General features: G+C 42.9%; 2 protein-coding genes across 2 annotated transcripts in view; one reads left to right on the top strand and one right to left on the bottom strand.

The window, feature by feature from the left end:
• The window catches only part of casp2 (caspase 2, apoptosis-related cysteine peptidase), a 48188-nt gene that overhangs the window by 11292 nt on the left and 23574 nt on the right, over positions 1–13322 (top strand). The window lies entirely within an intron of this gene.
• rap1gapl (RAP1 GTPase activating protein-like) lies at positions 6–12362 on the bottom strand (the record flags this gene model as incomplete). Its single annotated transcript, XM_079504837.1, has 19 exons — positions 6–319; positions 639–667; positions 929–1012; positions 1534–1677; positions 1795–1881; positions 2629–2700; positions 4666–4842; positions 6394–6523; positions 6973–7073; positions 7197–7280; positions 7435–7488; positions 7864–7942; positions 8185–8282; positions 8767–8964; positions 9732–9779; positions 11303–11338; positions 11830–11917; positions 12075–12110; positions 12292–12362. The coding sequence occupies 19 exons, from the start codon at positions 12360–12362 to the stop codon at positions 229–231; spliced, it is 1707 nt and encodes a 568-aa protein (XP_079360963.1). The 3' UTR covers positions 6–228.

The raw sequence follows: 13322 nt of genomic DNA, 5'->3' as shown, positions 1-13322 counted from the left end.
TTTGTTTTATTTTATTTAACAATCATTTCATTTTGACCTCTAATAGAATTTGACATTTAACTGAAATACAAGTTTGTTCACCTTCACCACCTATCCATTTCTCTTCTATGACAGTAAAATGTTAAATTTGCAATAAATACAACTTTTTCCTCTATTTACATACATAATCAAGTAATTACTATTTACAGTAACGTCTACAAATCTACACATGAATGAATATGTCAACTTTTATGACTCTTCCTGAGGGCTCTCTTCTCCCCTTCCCTCTGTAGATCCCATATTGTTTATGAGAGGTAACGTTGGTCCCATGGATTTATCACTGGAAAATAGAGAAGGCACAGTTGTATGCAGATTGTGTAGAATAATAATAACTATTATTATTATAATAATAGTTATAATAATAGAAGACTTATCCTTGTGCATTTTACTTAATATGTTAACATTTTGGGTTTTTTATGTATACTGCAACAGAAAACAGTAACATATTAAACATTTAAGCATTTCAGAAATGGACTAAAAAACGAATTAAGTGTACAGAATCAAAGAAAATACATGAACACCAGTGATTTAAAAGATGAACTCATGAAGTCTCTATAGTCTACAGTCTGGAGGCCTTGTTTTAATCTCGTCAGTCTTACCTCTCTCCATCCTTCTCTGTATAAGCAGTCTGGAAATGGAATATAACAACAATACAGGGTTTAGCTGAATACTTTTCAATGAACGTGTGGTGAACCATAGTGTAGGAACTGCATTCACACATTTAAAGTATATACTGTATACTCTTTCACATTGACAAAATCTTTAACATACTTTACATTACGTAAAGTGTTGCCTGTCACAATGTCTTATGCTTAATTTATACCTAGTTGCGCGCCAGTGAAAAATCAGATCTACAAGCTTACAAGGCATCAGGAATCAGAATCTTTACCTTGGGCTTCTGTGCTGCTATTCCAGCAATTCTCTTTGGAACTCCAAGAGTATCAAAAGAATGACTCCGCACTCTTATGGCTCTCTGTCGATTTAAAAGACAATAAAGTAGTACATGATGCACGTGATGGAAGCATTTAATGCATAATTCATGATTTCATAATGCATAATGAGTGAGACAAATGCAATGATGCTAGCCTTCATCTTAACACAATTTAATTAAATTCAATCCAAATCTGGAAGAACCACAAAGTCCACAATAAGCTCTTAAGCTATATTGTGTTTTATCATAGGCCTATGTACAAATATATGCATATGCATTTTTATAAATACATATGTATATCAATCAATCAATCAGTCAATCAATCAATGAGTCAATCAATGAGTCAGTCAGTCAGTCAGTCAGTCAGTCAATCAGGTGGTCAATCAATCAATCTCAGAAATGTGGTTCTCAGGCAAGATATTACAGCAAAGATTAAATAAAAAAGGAATATGATAAACAATACATCGTCTACACGCTATAAAGATCCATAACTATACCATATACGAGCTGAGATGGAGACAACAGTTCTACATCAGCCCCTTGTCAGCATAGGACACAAATACCTTGAAGTTTTCAATGAATCCTCCACTGCTCTCAGACACACCCTTGACCTCGTCAGAAGACAGTGATGCATCTCCCAGCATGCACTGGGAACGTGCAGACAGTTCAGCCTGCAAGCCCTCCAGGAGTGATGAACGTGTACGCAGCTTGATGAGACAGACAGACAGACAGACAGACAGACAGACAGACAGAGTAGGGTGTCAAGCAGAGGAGGATAAAAGAGATAATAGGAAGAGAGAGAGAGTTCTCGATATCTAGCTTACCTCCAGTCTACTGAACCTCTCAGCCTTATAGCAGGATATCTCTGCATTAATGAGCTTGGTAAGAAGGAACTCTCTCAGGAGGCAAGTCTGTCAGACAAAAAAAGACAAAACGAATCTGTCAAGTAGTATCTAAAAATCTCCTGGGTCTGGGTTTCATTCCAAAAATCATGACAGACACAATTGTGTGTTTGTCCGAGAATCACTGTATGATATTGTGTGCTATAGGTATTATTTGTAAGACAATATTGTGATATGCCTTTTTTCATGGGTATTGGGTAGTGTTTTGGAATAAATGAATGAATGAGCCTTCAGTTTATTAATTTTGTATATGTGTAGGTTGAAAGATTCCCCCCCCCCCCTTCTGGTCCCAGGCAGCAGGCTGTCTGTGTCTGGTAACCAAAAGTTCACATGTCCACAGCAAGACACTGAACCCACTACCTGTTCACTCATTGCAAGTCACTCTGGCATTGTGTCCAAAACCATTACTTAAGACAGGAAATGGAAACAGATCCTGTGTTCCAATGGATCGAATGTAGTTATTATTTAGTCACACTCTTATTAATACTTTTCATTGGTTAAATGTAAACCCACAGAGACTAAATCACTTTCAACCTGGCGTATTGAGGCTGTTTTTGCTATATGCAAGTCCGCGACACTGCCATACAACAAAGTATAAAACAAGGCATTCATCTCGACACTGATGATAATATGCTAAATGTCGTCAGTGTCAATTTAAGACGATATCAATGCAATTGAATGGACCTCTGGGTATGATGGAAGAACAGAACAGGATCAGTTAAGCTCTGTTCTGTGGATCTGGGCTTGGTTTCTTACATCAGAGAAGATGGGCGGGTCAGGCAGGGCGGGGCCAAAGGGAGGGACATCCTCTCTGGCCGTGACGGACACCTGTAAACAGGATATGGAAAAGGGAACAGGTTTATCAACCGGTCATCAACATAGATATATATAAACACTAGATAGCTCACCCGCGCTGTTGGCCAATGGAGAGCGACGTCGTTACGTGGCGGCCATCTTACCTCGGGACACATAATATTGTGTCTATGGGGCATGTACTCTTAAATTACCATAACTTGCTAAATTTTCAACCGATTTTCAAACGGTTTGGTTTGTTATAAACGTCAGAGACGTCCGCATACTTATATGCTTTTATACGACGTTCATATAAAAAACATAAATTAAGCAGATAAGCGTCCTGAATCATAGCCACGTTGACAACGTTTGTAATAAACCAACCCGTTTGTAAATCCGTCAAGATTTGAGCGAGTTATGACTGTTTCTGTTTGAGCTGCCATTGAACATACTGTACTGTATCCCCGAAGTAAGATGGCTGCCGGGTGAACGACGTCAGAAACTCCGCCTTGAGCCATCTAGTGTTTATATATATCTATGGTCATCAACACCATAGCCTCTGAGCAACTCGCCTTACCTAAATCACTGGGCCTCAAAGACCCCCTTTCCACCGGTTGGTTCCCAATGGGAACCGGTTCAGTTCTTTTTGGTTCTTACTCATACTGGATCCTATGAACTTGGTTCATAGGATCAATATAAGTAAACTAATATATGATAACCCTTCCACAGTAGTAGCTTTTTCATATTGATTTTTTTTGCATATTTTCCTATATGATGCCTAATTTGCATATTTAAAAAAAAAAAAAAATTGTAATACAATAAATCATTGTCTTCATGTAAGTAATCAACTGGGGAAGTTTCATGGTGATATTAACAATCTAATATAGGTATGGTTTTGCCCACTCAATTCATAATTAACGTTCCAATTTTGGAGCTCATGGCTCATATACTAACCACAAAGAACTAAACCGGTTCCCATTTGGAACCAACTGGTGGAAAAGTGGTCAAAGTGGGGATCCCTAGGGAGGTTCAGGGGGTCCCAAACAAACTGAGCAACAGTTTATACACTAAAGTTCTATTTTATTTTTCAGATATTCAAAAATAGAAAATCTACAAGCTCACAACAGGTAGCAATGATTACATTTTTTTCTCTCTTATTTTTTTATTCTTCTTATTTTTCCCTGGCACAATATCTTTTCAAATGGGGGTCCGTGGCTAACTAATCAATTTTGAGGTCCTTGATATGAAATGGTTGAGAACCCCTGACCTAAAGACCACACAAAAGCGTGTGCAGATAAATGTGTGTAGATTTATTTTAATGGTGGGTGGGAGGGGAGGATTGGGAAAGGAGTTGTGGGAGAAAATATAAAAACAAAGAGTTGTATTTTCTTTCTGTGAAACTTGCATATGATGTCATGCTCAAAAGATTTCTTTACATTTTTCCTGTCTCCACTCACCTGGTATGCTACTGGCCCCGCCTCCTCTCACTTGGTATGCTACTGGCTCCGCCTCCTCCACTCACCTGGTATGCTAATTGCCCCACCTCCTCTCACCTGGTATGCTACTGGATCCGCCTCCTCCACTCACATGGTATGCTACTGCCCCCCCCTCCTCTCACCTGGTATGCTACTGGATCCGCCTCCGACACTCACCTGGTATGCTACTGGCTCCGCCTCCTCCACTCACCTGGTATGCTACTGGCCCCGCCTCGGTATGCTACTAGCTCCGCCTCCTCCTCTCACCTGGTATGCTACTGGCTCCACCTCCTCTCACCTGGTATGCTACTAGCTCCACCTCCTCCTCTCACCTGGTATGCTACTGGCTCTGCCTCCTCCACTCACCTGGTATGCTACTGGCCCGCCTCCTCTCACCTGGTATGCTACTAGCTCCGCCTCCTCCTCTCACCTGGTATGCTACTGGCTCCGCCTCCTCTCACCTGGTATGCTACTAGCTCCGCCTCCTCCTCTCACCTGGTATGCTACTGGCTCCGCCTCCTCTCACCTGGTATGCTACTGGCTCTGCCTCTGCCACGGCCTCCTGGTCTCCCCCGCAGACCCGCCGCACCACCAGGAAGCAGTGCAGGAAGTTGGAGCTGATGACATCAGACAGAAAAGGGGTGTGGCCCTCCTGGTAGACCAGTGCAACGATGTCATTGCCGATGTGTCTTTTCCTCTGTAACTGAGTGGGGTGACCAGAAGGAGAAATGAAAGTCTGTCAGTGCCTTCTGCAAATCTATCATGTGCTTTCCGTTAAACCAGTGGTTCTCAACCTTATCATGCCGCGGCCCCACAAACATAATCATATTTGAAGCGGGTTTAACATTGAGCACTTCCGCACCAGCTCAGTGGCCTTGTGGTTAGAGTGTCCGCCCTGATACTGGGAGGTTGGGGTTCGATCCCCGGCCGGGTCATACCAAAGACTCTAAAAAATGGGACCCAGTGCCTCCCTGCTTGACACTCAGCATAAAGGGTTGGATTGGGGGGTAAGTCCCTGCGACATACTAGCGTCATGTCCAGGGGGTGTACTTGTACATCAAGCTACCTCATGCTACAGAAACAGGAGATAGGCTCCTGCCCCTATGGGCCTCATGGCTCGGCAAGGCTACTTACTCACTTCCGCATTTTGGACACTACATTTTGTCCAAATGTTGTCCAAATCGAAAAAAATGCGGAAGTAGAGCGTTCTTCCGGGTGCTTCAAAACTCTACTGAGCAACTTCCATTGAAATGAATAGCAGGGGGCGGGGCAGTCCACCCTCTATCCTTTATAACTCTATATGGCCCCCACCCTGATAAGCACATAGGAGTTGAGTCATTACATTTTGTTTGACTCTGTTCCACAGATACATATTGTGAAAATTGCAGATCTGCAAGCTCACATATCTACAATGACAACAATTCTCCCTCTTATATTATTTGACAATTTGGCCAATGTTTGACCAGTTTTTATAGTATAGTTTGTTGATTACGTTTGACGTATGAGTTGGTCGGTGTGAGCTCGCCACCATTGGTGTGTGAATGTGGGAAGTGAAAAAAAAAACCTTATCGACCCACATGTTGACAACCACTGCATTAAACAACCACTTAAAGGACCACTTCACCACTTTTCAATTTCTCTTCCTATAATTGGTCTTAACTAATGTTCATGATAAAATACCACCATTTTTTCCTACTCAGTCTGTGTCTCATAGGAAGGCTGTGGGCAGTTCAGAAACCCGTCCACCAGTGACATCATCGATGGTGAATCCAAGCTAATAGAAACGGCAGGCTTTCTTTTCCTGAAAAGTTGCAATTTGCAAAAGTTGAAGCCATCGTTCTCACGATAATAAAAATATAAATATATTTTAAAACAAATCTTGTTTTAAAAAAAATCTGCCTAATGATGTCACTGGTGGACGGGTGTCCGAACTGCCCAAAGCCCTCCTATGAGACACAGACTGAGTAGGAAAAAAATGGTGGTGTTTTATCATGAACATTAGTGGGGACCAATTATATGAAGAGATGTTGAAAAGTGGTGAAGTGGTCCTTTAATCGTAATGTATTCCGTTTAAGGAGAGCAGCTATGTTGCATATATTTTGCCATATCTGTCCTCTTATGGCATAATTACGTCCTGAAAATGTCACTCAGTCAGCATGGTCTATCCTTGTCATCCCTTATGATGAGTAGGTGAGTAGCTCATCTTTAACAAATATCTCTAGTACAGTAAGTATATTGTTTTTAGATGGTTAACCTGCTGAGGGTCACCCTCTGTGAATGGTAGTTTGGTTGCCACATGGAACATGATTTCTCTTCCGTGGAACGTAGTGACGACAGCATCACGTCCTGTTTGTCCGCGACACACATCTAGACCCCCTTTGAATCTGTATAGTGAAGACATCAGATCAGGCATTAGCTGAGATAAGTCATACATGTCATGTCACATTGTGAGATTGTAGATCGACTATTTTCCAAATGATTAGCCAATGTGGTTCAACTGAATTTGATGCTATATTAATTAATTTAGCTGGGGACCCCATTGCATGATCAAGGATCCCTGGTTGGTGGGTGGGTGGGTGGGTGGGGAGGATTGGGAAAGGAGTTGTGGGAGAAAATATAAAAACAAAGAGTTGTATTTTCTTTCTGTGAAACTTGCATATGATGTCATGCTCACTACTAAAAAAAAGGATCCCTGGTTTAAAACATGTCAGTATTCTGTACTCTACCCGGTGGTTTAAAACATGTCAGTATTCTGTACTCTACCCTGGTTTAAAACATGTCAGTATTCTGTACTCTACTCTGGTTTAAAACATGTCAGTATTCTGTACTCTACCCGGTGAAGCCTTGAAGTTGAACCGTGTCACCCATAATAGACAGGAACTCTCGAAATCCCTTGCTTTCCATATTGTTGCTAAGTATGTCTTCCTCGCTAAGCTGGAAAAAACAACAACGATGGTACAATGAGAGAGAGAGAGAGTGAGAGAGCATCATGAAGCAATGACTGCACTCTCCATTGAAAACATTGGGGCATGCTGTAATTATGGAACAACAACTTACCTGGCCCTCCATCTGGTACAAGATGCCAAACTTGAAATTGGGAGACACTCTGTGCTCGTCAAATGCAGTTATGAGTTCTGGGGCCTAAATGAGTGACAGAGCAAGATATACAGTAGGTGTTGACAGTCAGAGGGACAGTTGGCGGGTGGACCGTGGACAATTGAGCAGGCAGGCAGGCAGGCAGGCAGGCAGGCAGGCGGATGGATACCAAATTCATGTTTAATGTACATAGTAATACCTTGAGGTAGCTGACCACTTCGAACCTGGGCACCGACACACTGTCACAGAGCATCTGAAAGGGAATTGACTTTGTTAAAAATGTCTTAAAAGTTAATTCCTCGCTTAGATATTGGTGACACAGAAGTGTATTGTAAAGCCTTTATGGGTACTTTCTGCTCATATATGAAGTTATGACCATGGCCAAGTCATGACCTTTGACACTTAAAACTCACAGACAGAGTGTGGATTGAATGTGGTATAATAGCATTCATAGTATTTGTAGTATTTATTTATGGATAACTATGGGTATATTAATTGAAATGCGATCCTAAATCAAATGTGATATAAAGCCGTGACTGAGAACTACTGGAGTTTACCTTTGTGAGTCAGTCATCTCTCAGTGCTAAACTGTGATTAACAGTCAGTATTATGAAGAAGGCAACAGTACCTTAGTCAGCTGAACAGCTGAGGGGATATTGGGAAATAGAGAGACAGAGAATACGCCATGCAAAGAGCATTCCTTCATTCTGTAACATAATAAAACACCATTTCTGTATACATGTAAGTCTGTAGCAGCCATACTAGCAATGAATGAATGTTACATAAACTTGTACATTTGGTGTTCTTCTGCAAGGCTCTAGTCTAGGCCCATCACAAATAATTAAACAGATCTGCTGAAGTCCAAGTGTTTGACTGTACTCGTACTGTTTGCATTTCTGTCTAATAAAATATTCAATCAATCAATCAAAAGGTTGAAAAAAGTCCTCACCTTAGAATGACCCGTAGCCTGTTCTCTTCTTCTTCCAAACACACAGAAAGAACCAACGGCCCCAGTGAGGGGTCCACCGCAGTGAATGTGTGATGGTACTGATGAAGAGAATAACAAAGAAAATACTTTCAGTATCGATTTTTGGTGGAAATAACCAGCCCACAGGCGATTCGTATTAAAACATTCACCATTGTCCATTTTAATCATCTGGCCAATATAGCCAAACAATACCCTATAAGTCCCCAAACTTTTTTGGCCGTGCACCCCCGGTTACCTCCTGACCTAGCGGACGCACCCCAGCACTCAGTCTCGTTGTATTTGGCCACAAATTATACATTTTTAATATGATTATGACAAATAATCACAGAATGTCAGTGCACTGAGAGACACGCAGATGCTGTATACTCCCGCAGCTGCTCTATACATCTCCTTACAACCATGTTTTACGGGATTTTGCCGTTTGTGTTAAATAACACCATAAAACCGCCATTACCCTTTTCATGTCACGCACCCCCTAGAGGACGTTCGCACACCACACGAGGTGCACACACCACAGATTGGGAACCCCTGCCCTATACTGACCCTTGAGCGGAAGAGCTCGTGGTAGATTTTCGCCTCGCTGTCCCGCTCCATGATGTCATAGCACTGTGGGCCCAGGCTGTGATGGGAAGAGGTGGGGCTCACATCCAGCAGTTTCTCCAGAGGGGGGTCTATCCAGTAGCCTCCCACCTTTGGTGGCAGGATGAGAGGCAGCTTGCCACCCATCGTTAGAAGCTGTGCTCCCTGATCATCCTTAGGGGTAGAATGTGTAGAATGTTCATATAGTGAAATGAAATGTTTAACATAATCTGCATCTGGGGTTCAAAGATGTGTTTTTTTTGAGTGGTGTAAACCACTCCTACGACTGGCTTTGTTAGTTTACGTGTCTGTCTGTCTGTGCTAAAAAAATGAGCACGGTTGCTATGGTCACCCAGTTCACACGGGTGTGATTTCATTACGTCAGACATTACGTCAGACCACAGCTGATCAGTCTATATAAGACCTTACACCACTCAGTTCACACGGGTGTGATTTTTTTATGTATATAAAAATATTATTATAGGAATTAGGGCTGTCAAAAGATTGACTTCAATATAGATCCAAGATCAACATTGAAGCCACGCCATTCCCATGTGGATCCCGAGATCCACATGATTTGACTTTTCAAAAGAAATGTCTGCTTCATGCATGCAGGGGAGATTGGGAGAATGACAGGAAAGATTACGAAGATTGTATAGTAGAGACAGACAAGATAGCACACACCACAGATCGTTAGACTGATTCACACCCACCCCTACCGTGTGTCATGGCAGGCATGTCCCTGAGTCAGTCGTTAGCACACTGTCTGAGTGTTGTCAAACAACTTTGCCAAGCAACTCCCCGATGGGATATTGTTTAGGGTGAAAACAGTGACTGTAATGGCAATGACAACGGAATGGCAATGATGACGCATGCACATTAATATTTGCAAACACACGTACTATGATTTGTTCGGGAAAATACTATACCTTCAGCGGCGGAGGAAATTCACATCGCTGCTCCTCTATTCTGCTTCCCTAATGGAGGAGACGAAAAGCCTCATAGCCCCAAAATATTTCATGTCAAGGACCCCCAAATTGACACTAATTAGCCCACGGACAAAGATATGCCAGGGACAAAGATATGCCAGGGACCCCCATGAGAGGAGATTTTTACGGCTCTAGCAGTGATTCTCAACCCATTTAATTAATTTCAAGGACCCCCAGTTTGACATGCATTAGTCTACGGACCCCCATTTAATGGCATTTTTTATCTCTGGGACCCCCCAATTTATATTGTAAAATCAGTGTTAATTTAACTCAGAGTGTACAAATGGAACCAAATGGACCCGTTAGGGTCCATTTGGTTCCGTTTGTACACTCTCGGAGTTACAGACCCATAAGGGTCCATATTGGTTACAAATTAACATTTAGCTGGGGACCCCCTGGAACTCCCTCAATGACCCCTGGGGGTCCCCGGACCCCACTTTGGGAACCACTGTCATAGATCATACTAAACCTCTACTCTGACTTCTGTCTGATGACATCTAGATTCAATGTATTGGTGGGAACAATTCAGACACTTAACAAATAACAGCATTTCAGAACCAGTGCTAAGGCTTTAGGGCGGTCCTGATTGGTTTTCCAAAGCTGGGTGTAGCTGGTTTCTTTAGCAGATGTTATATCCTCTAGCTACAGCCCATATATTGAATGTAGGGGACAGGGGGACAAATGCACACCATGGATCGCCTGGTTAAGCAAGACTAATGTTATAAGGTCAGTACAGCCTCTATACGAGCTGCCAGCAGGACTTTTAGACTCTTTTTATACATCCATTTTGGCATCTGATTTGAATGAAAGGTCATTGGTTCAGTGCTAACAAGCTTGAACAAGTTTGTGTTTCAGCATCCTTTCAACCCAAGGTCACGGTAAAAGTCAAGGTCATTGTTACTATTCTCGTCGTCACTCTACCGCCTTCATTTGGGTTCCAATTGGAATGAAACTTCATACAGGAGTTCAGGACCACAGAGCTTGAATGAGTTTGCGTTTCAGAATACTGTGTTCCATTTCAAAGGTCAGGTCCACTGTTACCATAGTTGACCGGCATATTATGCACCTCTATATGGTGCTCTTGATCATTACTGTTTATAGTAATGGAGATTGTATGAGGGGGAAATATACATAGTATATCTATGTAGGTCTTAAATTGTCCTGTCCTCTGCTTACAAGACTATATTCACTATGACTATGGAAGCTACTGTGTGTGTGTGTGTGTGTGTGTGTGTGTGTGTGTGTGTGTGTGTGTGTGTGTGTGTGTGTGTGTGTGTGTGTGTGTGTGTGTGTGTGTGTGTGTGTGTGTGTGTGTGTGTGTGTGTGTGTGTGTGTGTGTGTGTGTGTGTGTGTGTGTGCGTGCGTGCGTGCGTGCGTGCGTGCGTGCGTGCGTGCGTGCGTGCGTGCGTGCGTGCGTGCGTGCATGCAGAGACTGCGTGCGTGCGTGCGTGCGTGCGTGCGTGCATGCAGAGACTGTGTGCGTGCGTGCGTGCGTGCACGAGTGGACTCACCTGTATTTTCTCAATGATCTCAAACAACTCGGTCACCTGAAACAGAGAATGAAAAGTGTCAGAGAGAGGAAGGTGAGAGGTGGCATGGATGGATGTCTAGACTGAAGGAGGTGTCAGTCGGAGTGAAAGGACAAGAGAAATGTGGGAGGGAGAGAAAGAGGAACATGACAAACACTGACTCAAGACAGTTCACTGACAGAGACTGGAATAGCTTTACTGTCATGTCATACATGATGAAACCCTATGCATTTCACAAAACACGAAATGGTACAATAAAGTCTATATTCTTGTTCAAGACTTTATTGTTCATCTTGGAACTAATCGCTGGAAGACACAGAACAATAATACATACACACAGCACCAGAAGTCAAATGAATGTTCCTTGTTGTAAGAACCTGGCAATAAAGTAATTCTTATTGTGACCATACACTACTACTGAGTTAAGTTACTGCACATGAACACATGAAGAGACATTAAAAGAATGCGTATTGCTGCATATGCATGTGGATGATGGTATTGCATATCACCCTTTGGTTGCTGCTGGCAGAGAAAAAACGCTTGCTCTCATTGGTTGGAGAGTCCAGAATATCCAGTATGTTGTGATCAGGTTCAGGTCTGCAGCAGCAGGTGGATTTGCAAAGGAAAAGAGCACAGCTGGTAATTTCTCAGACAACGCTTAGTGCATATGGTACAACAGCAGCCTAGCGTCTGAACGTTAAGTACATAGAACTGAGTTGACAACAAACCTTACAATGAAATGGCAAAGTCTCACCTAGTTGCCTCATTCCCACTTCTGAATCTGTCCACACTGTAAACAAGGAAGTGGTATGACAATGAAAACCTATAGACCATCTCATTCACCGAGCATAGGACCATTATGTCTATTCTCCAATACTCATGTTATACATGCATGTTAATCTTCCTAAATTAAATGTGACATTTTGCACAACCAAACTCATCAATTTGAACAAAGCCTGTTTTACACTCACCCTCCGTATGCCCCAAAAGTGAAACTTCTCTTTCTGGAGAAGGACTTGTCATTCCTCTTTTCTCGTTCCATGCCTGTGTTGTGGCTCAGTCAGTGCGTAATCGTGTTCGTTTTTTGTCTCTGTGTGTGACTCTCTCTGTGTGTGTGACTGCGTGTGCGCGCATGTGTGTCTACTCCAGACTGCTACAGAGTCAATTGGGGCTGAATTGGAAAATGAATTAATTCACTCTATCACTCTGTACCTCCCACTCCTCTTCCTCCATCTCCCTCCCTCACTCCCCCCTCTCCCCCCCACCCTCCCCCAGCCCTCACCCGTTTTTAATCTCTCTACACTTCCTTCCCTGTCTCCTGCTGTCAGCGGAGTGAGGTAATGTGGCATTAACCCACACATGGCCACAGGTGCAGTGGTGCACACACACACACTGACAAACAGCGGCCCCCTGACATAACACAGAAACAGGTAGACCCTGCCTACCTATTGATCGCCACACTCTGCAACAAGCATGCAGTGGTGTGTCACATGTGGCTGGGTGCTAAAGATAGAGTTGGAAACAAGGAAGGGAAAGGGATGAGATTTTTCCCCACTCACTCTCTTGGACCTAGTTACCCTTTGAGAGAGTAAGGATCATCAATTATTGACGGCACACACACTGAGTGAGGTGAGGAGATAGAGAGCAGGGGGGGGCAAAAGGAGGCCTGAGAATAAGTGGGGGGGGGGGGGGGGGGGGGGGAGAGAGAGAGAGAGAGAGAGAGAGAGAGAGAGAGAGAGAGAGAAAGAGAGGAAGAGCAATGAGAGAGCTGCCAGAGAAAAAGAGGAAGGGGATTGACAAACTGAGAGAGCTAGAAAGAGAGAGAGAGAAGAATATGTTAGGTGGTTGTGTGTGTATATACATTATACATATTCTCTCATTATCTCTCTCTCTCACACACACAGACACACACACGCACGCACCCTATGGCACGCATATTTTCTATAGTCACCTTTACAACGAGGTATAACTTGTAAGGATTGTAAGATTTGTAGATTGTGGA

The sequence above is a fragment of the Electrona antarctica genome, assembly GCF_951216825.1.
Source record: "Electrona antarctica genome assembly, chromosome: 6".
NCBI lineage: Eukaryota > Metazoa > Chordata > Actinopteri > Myctophiformes > Myctophidae > Electrona > Electrona antarctica.
Note: the sequence above shows the minus strand (reverse complement) of the source record. Positions and strands in the feature narration are given on the sequence as shown.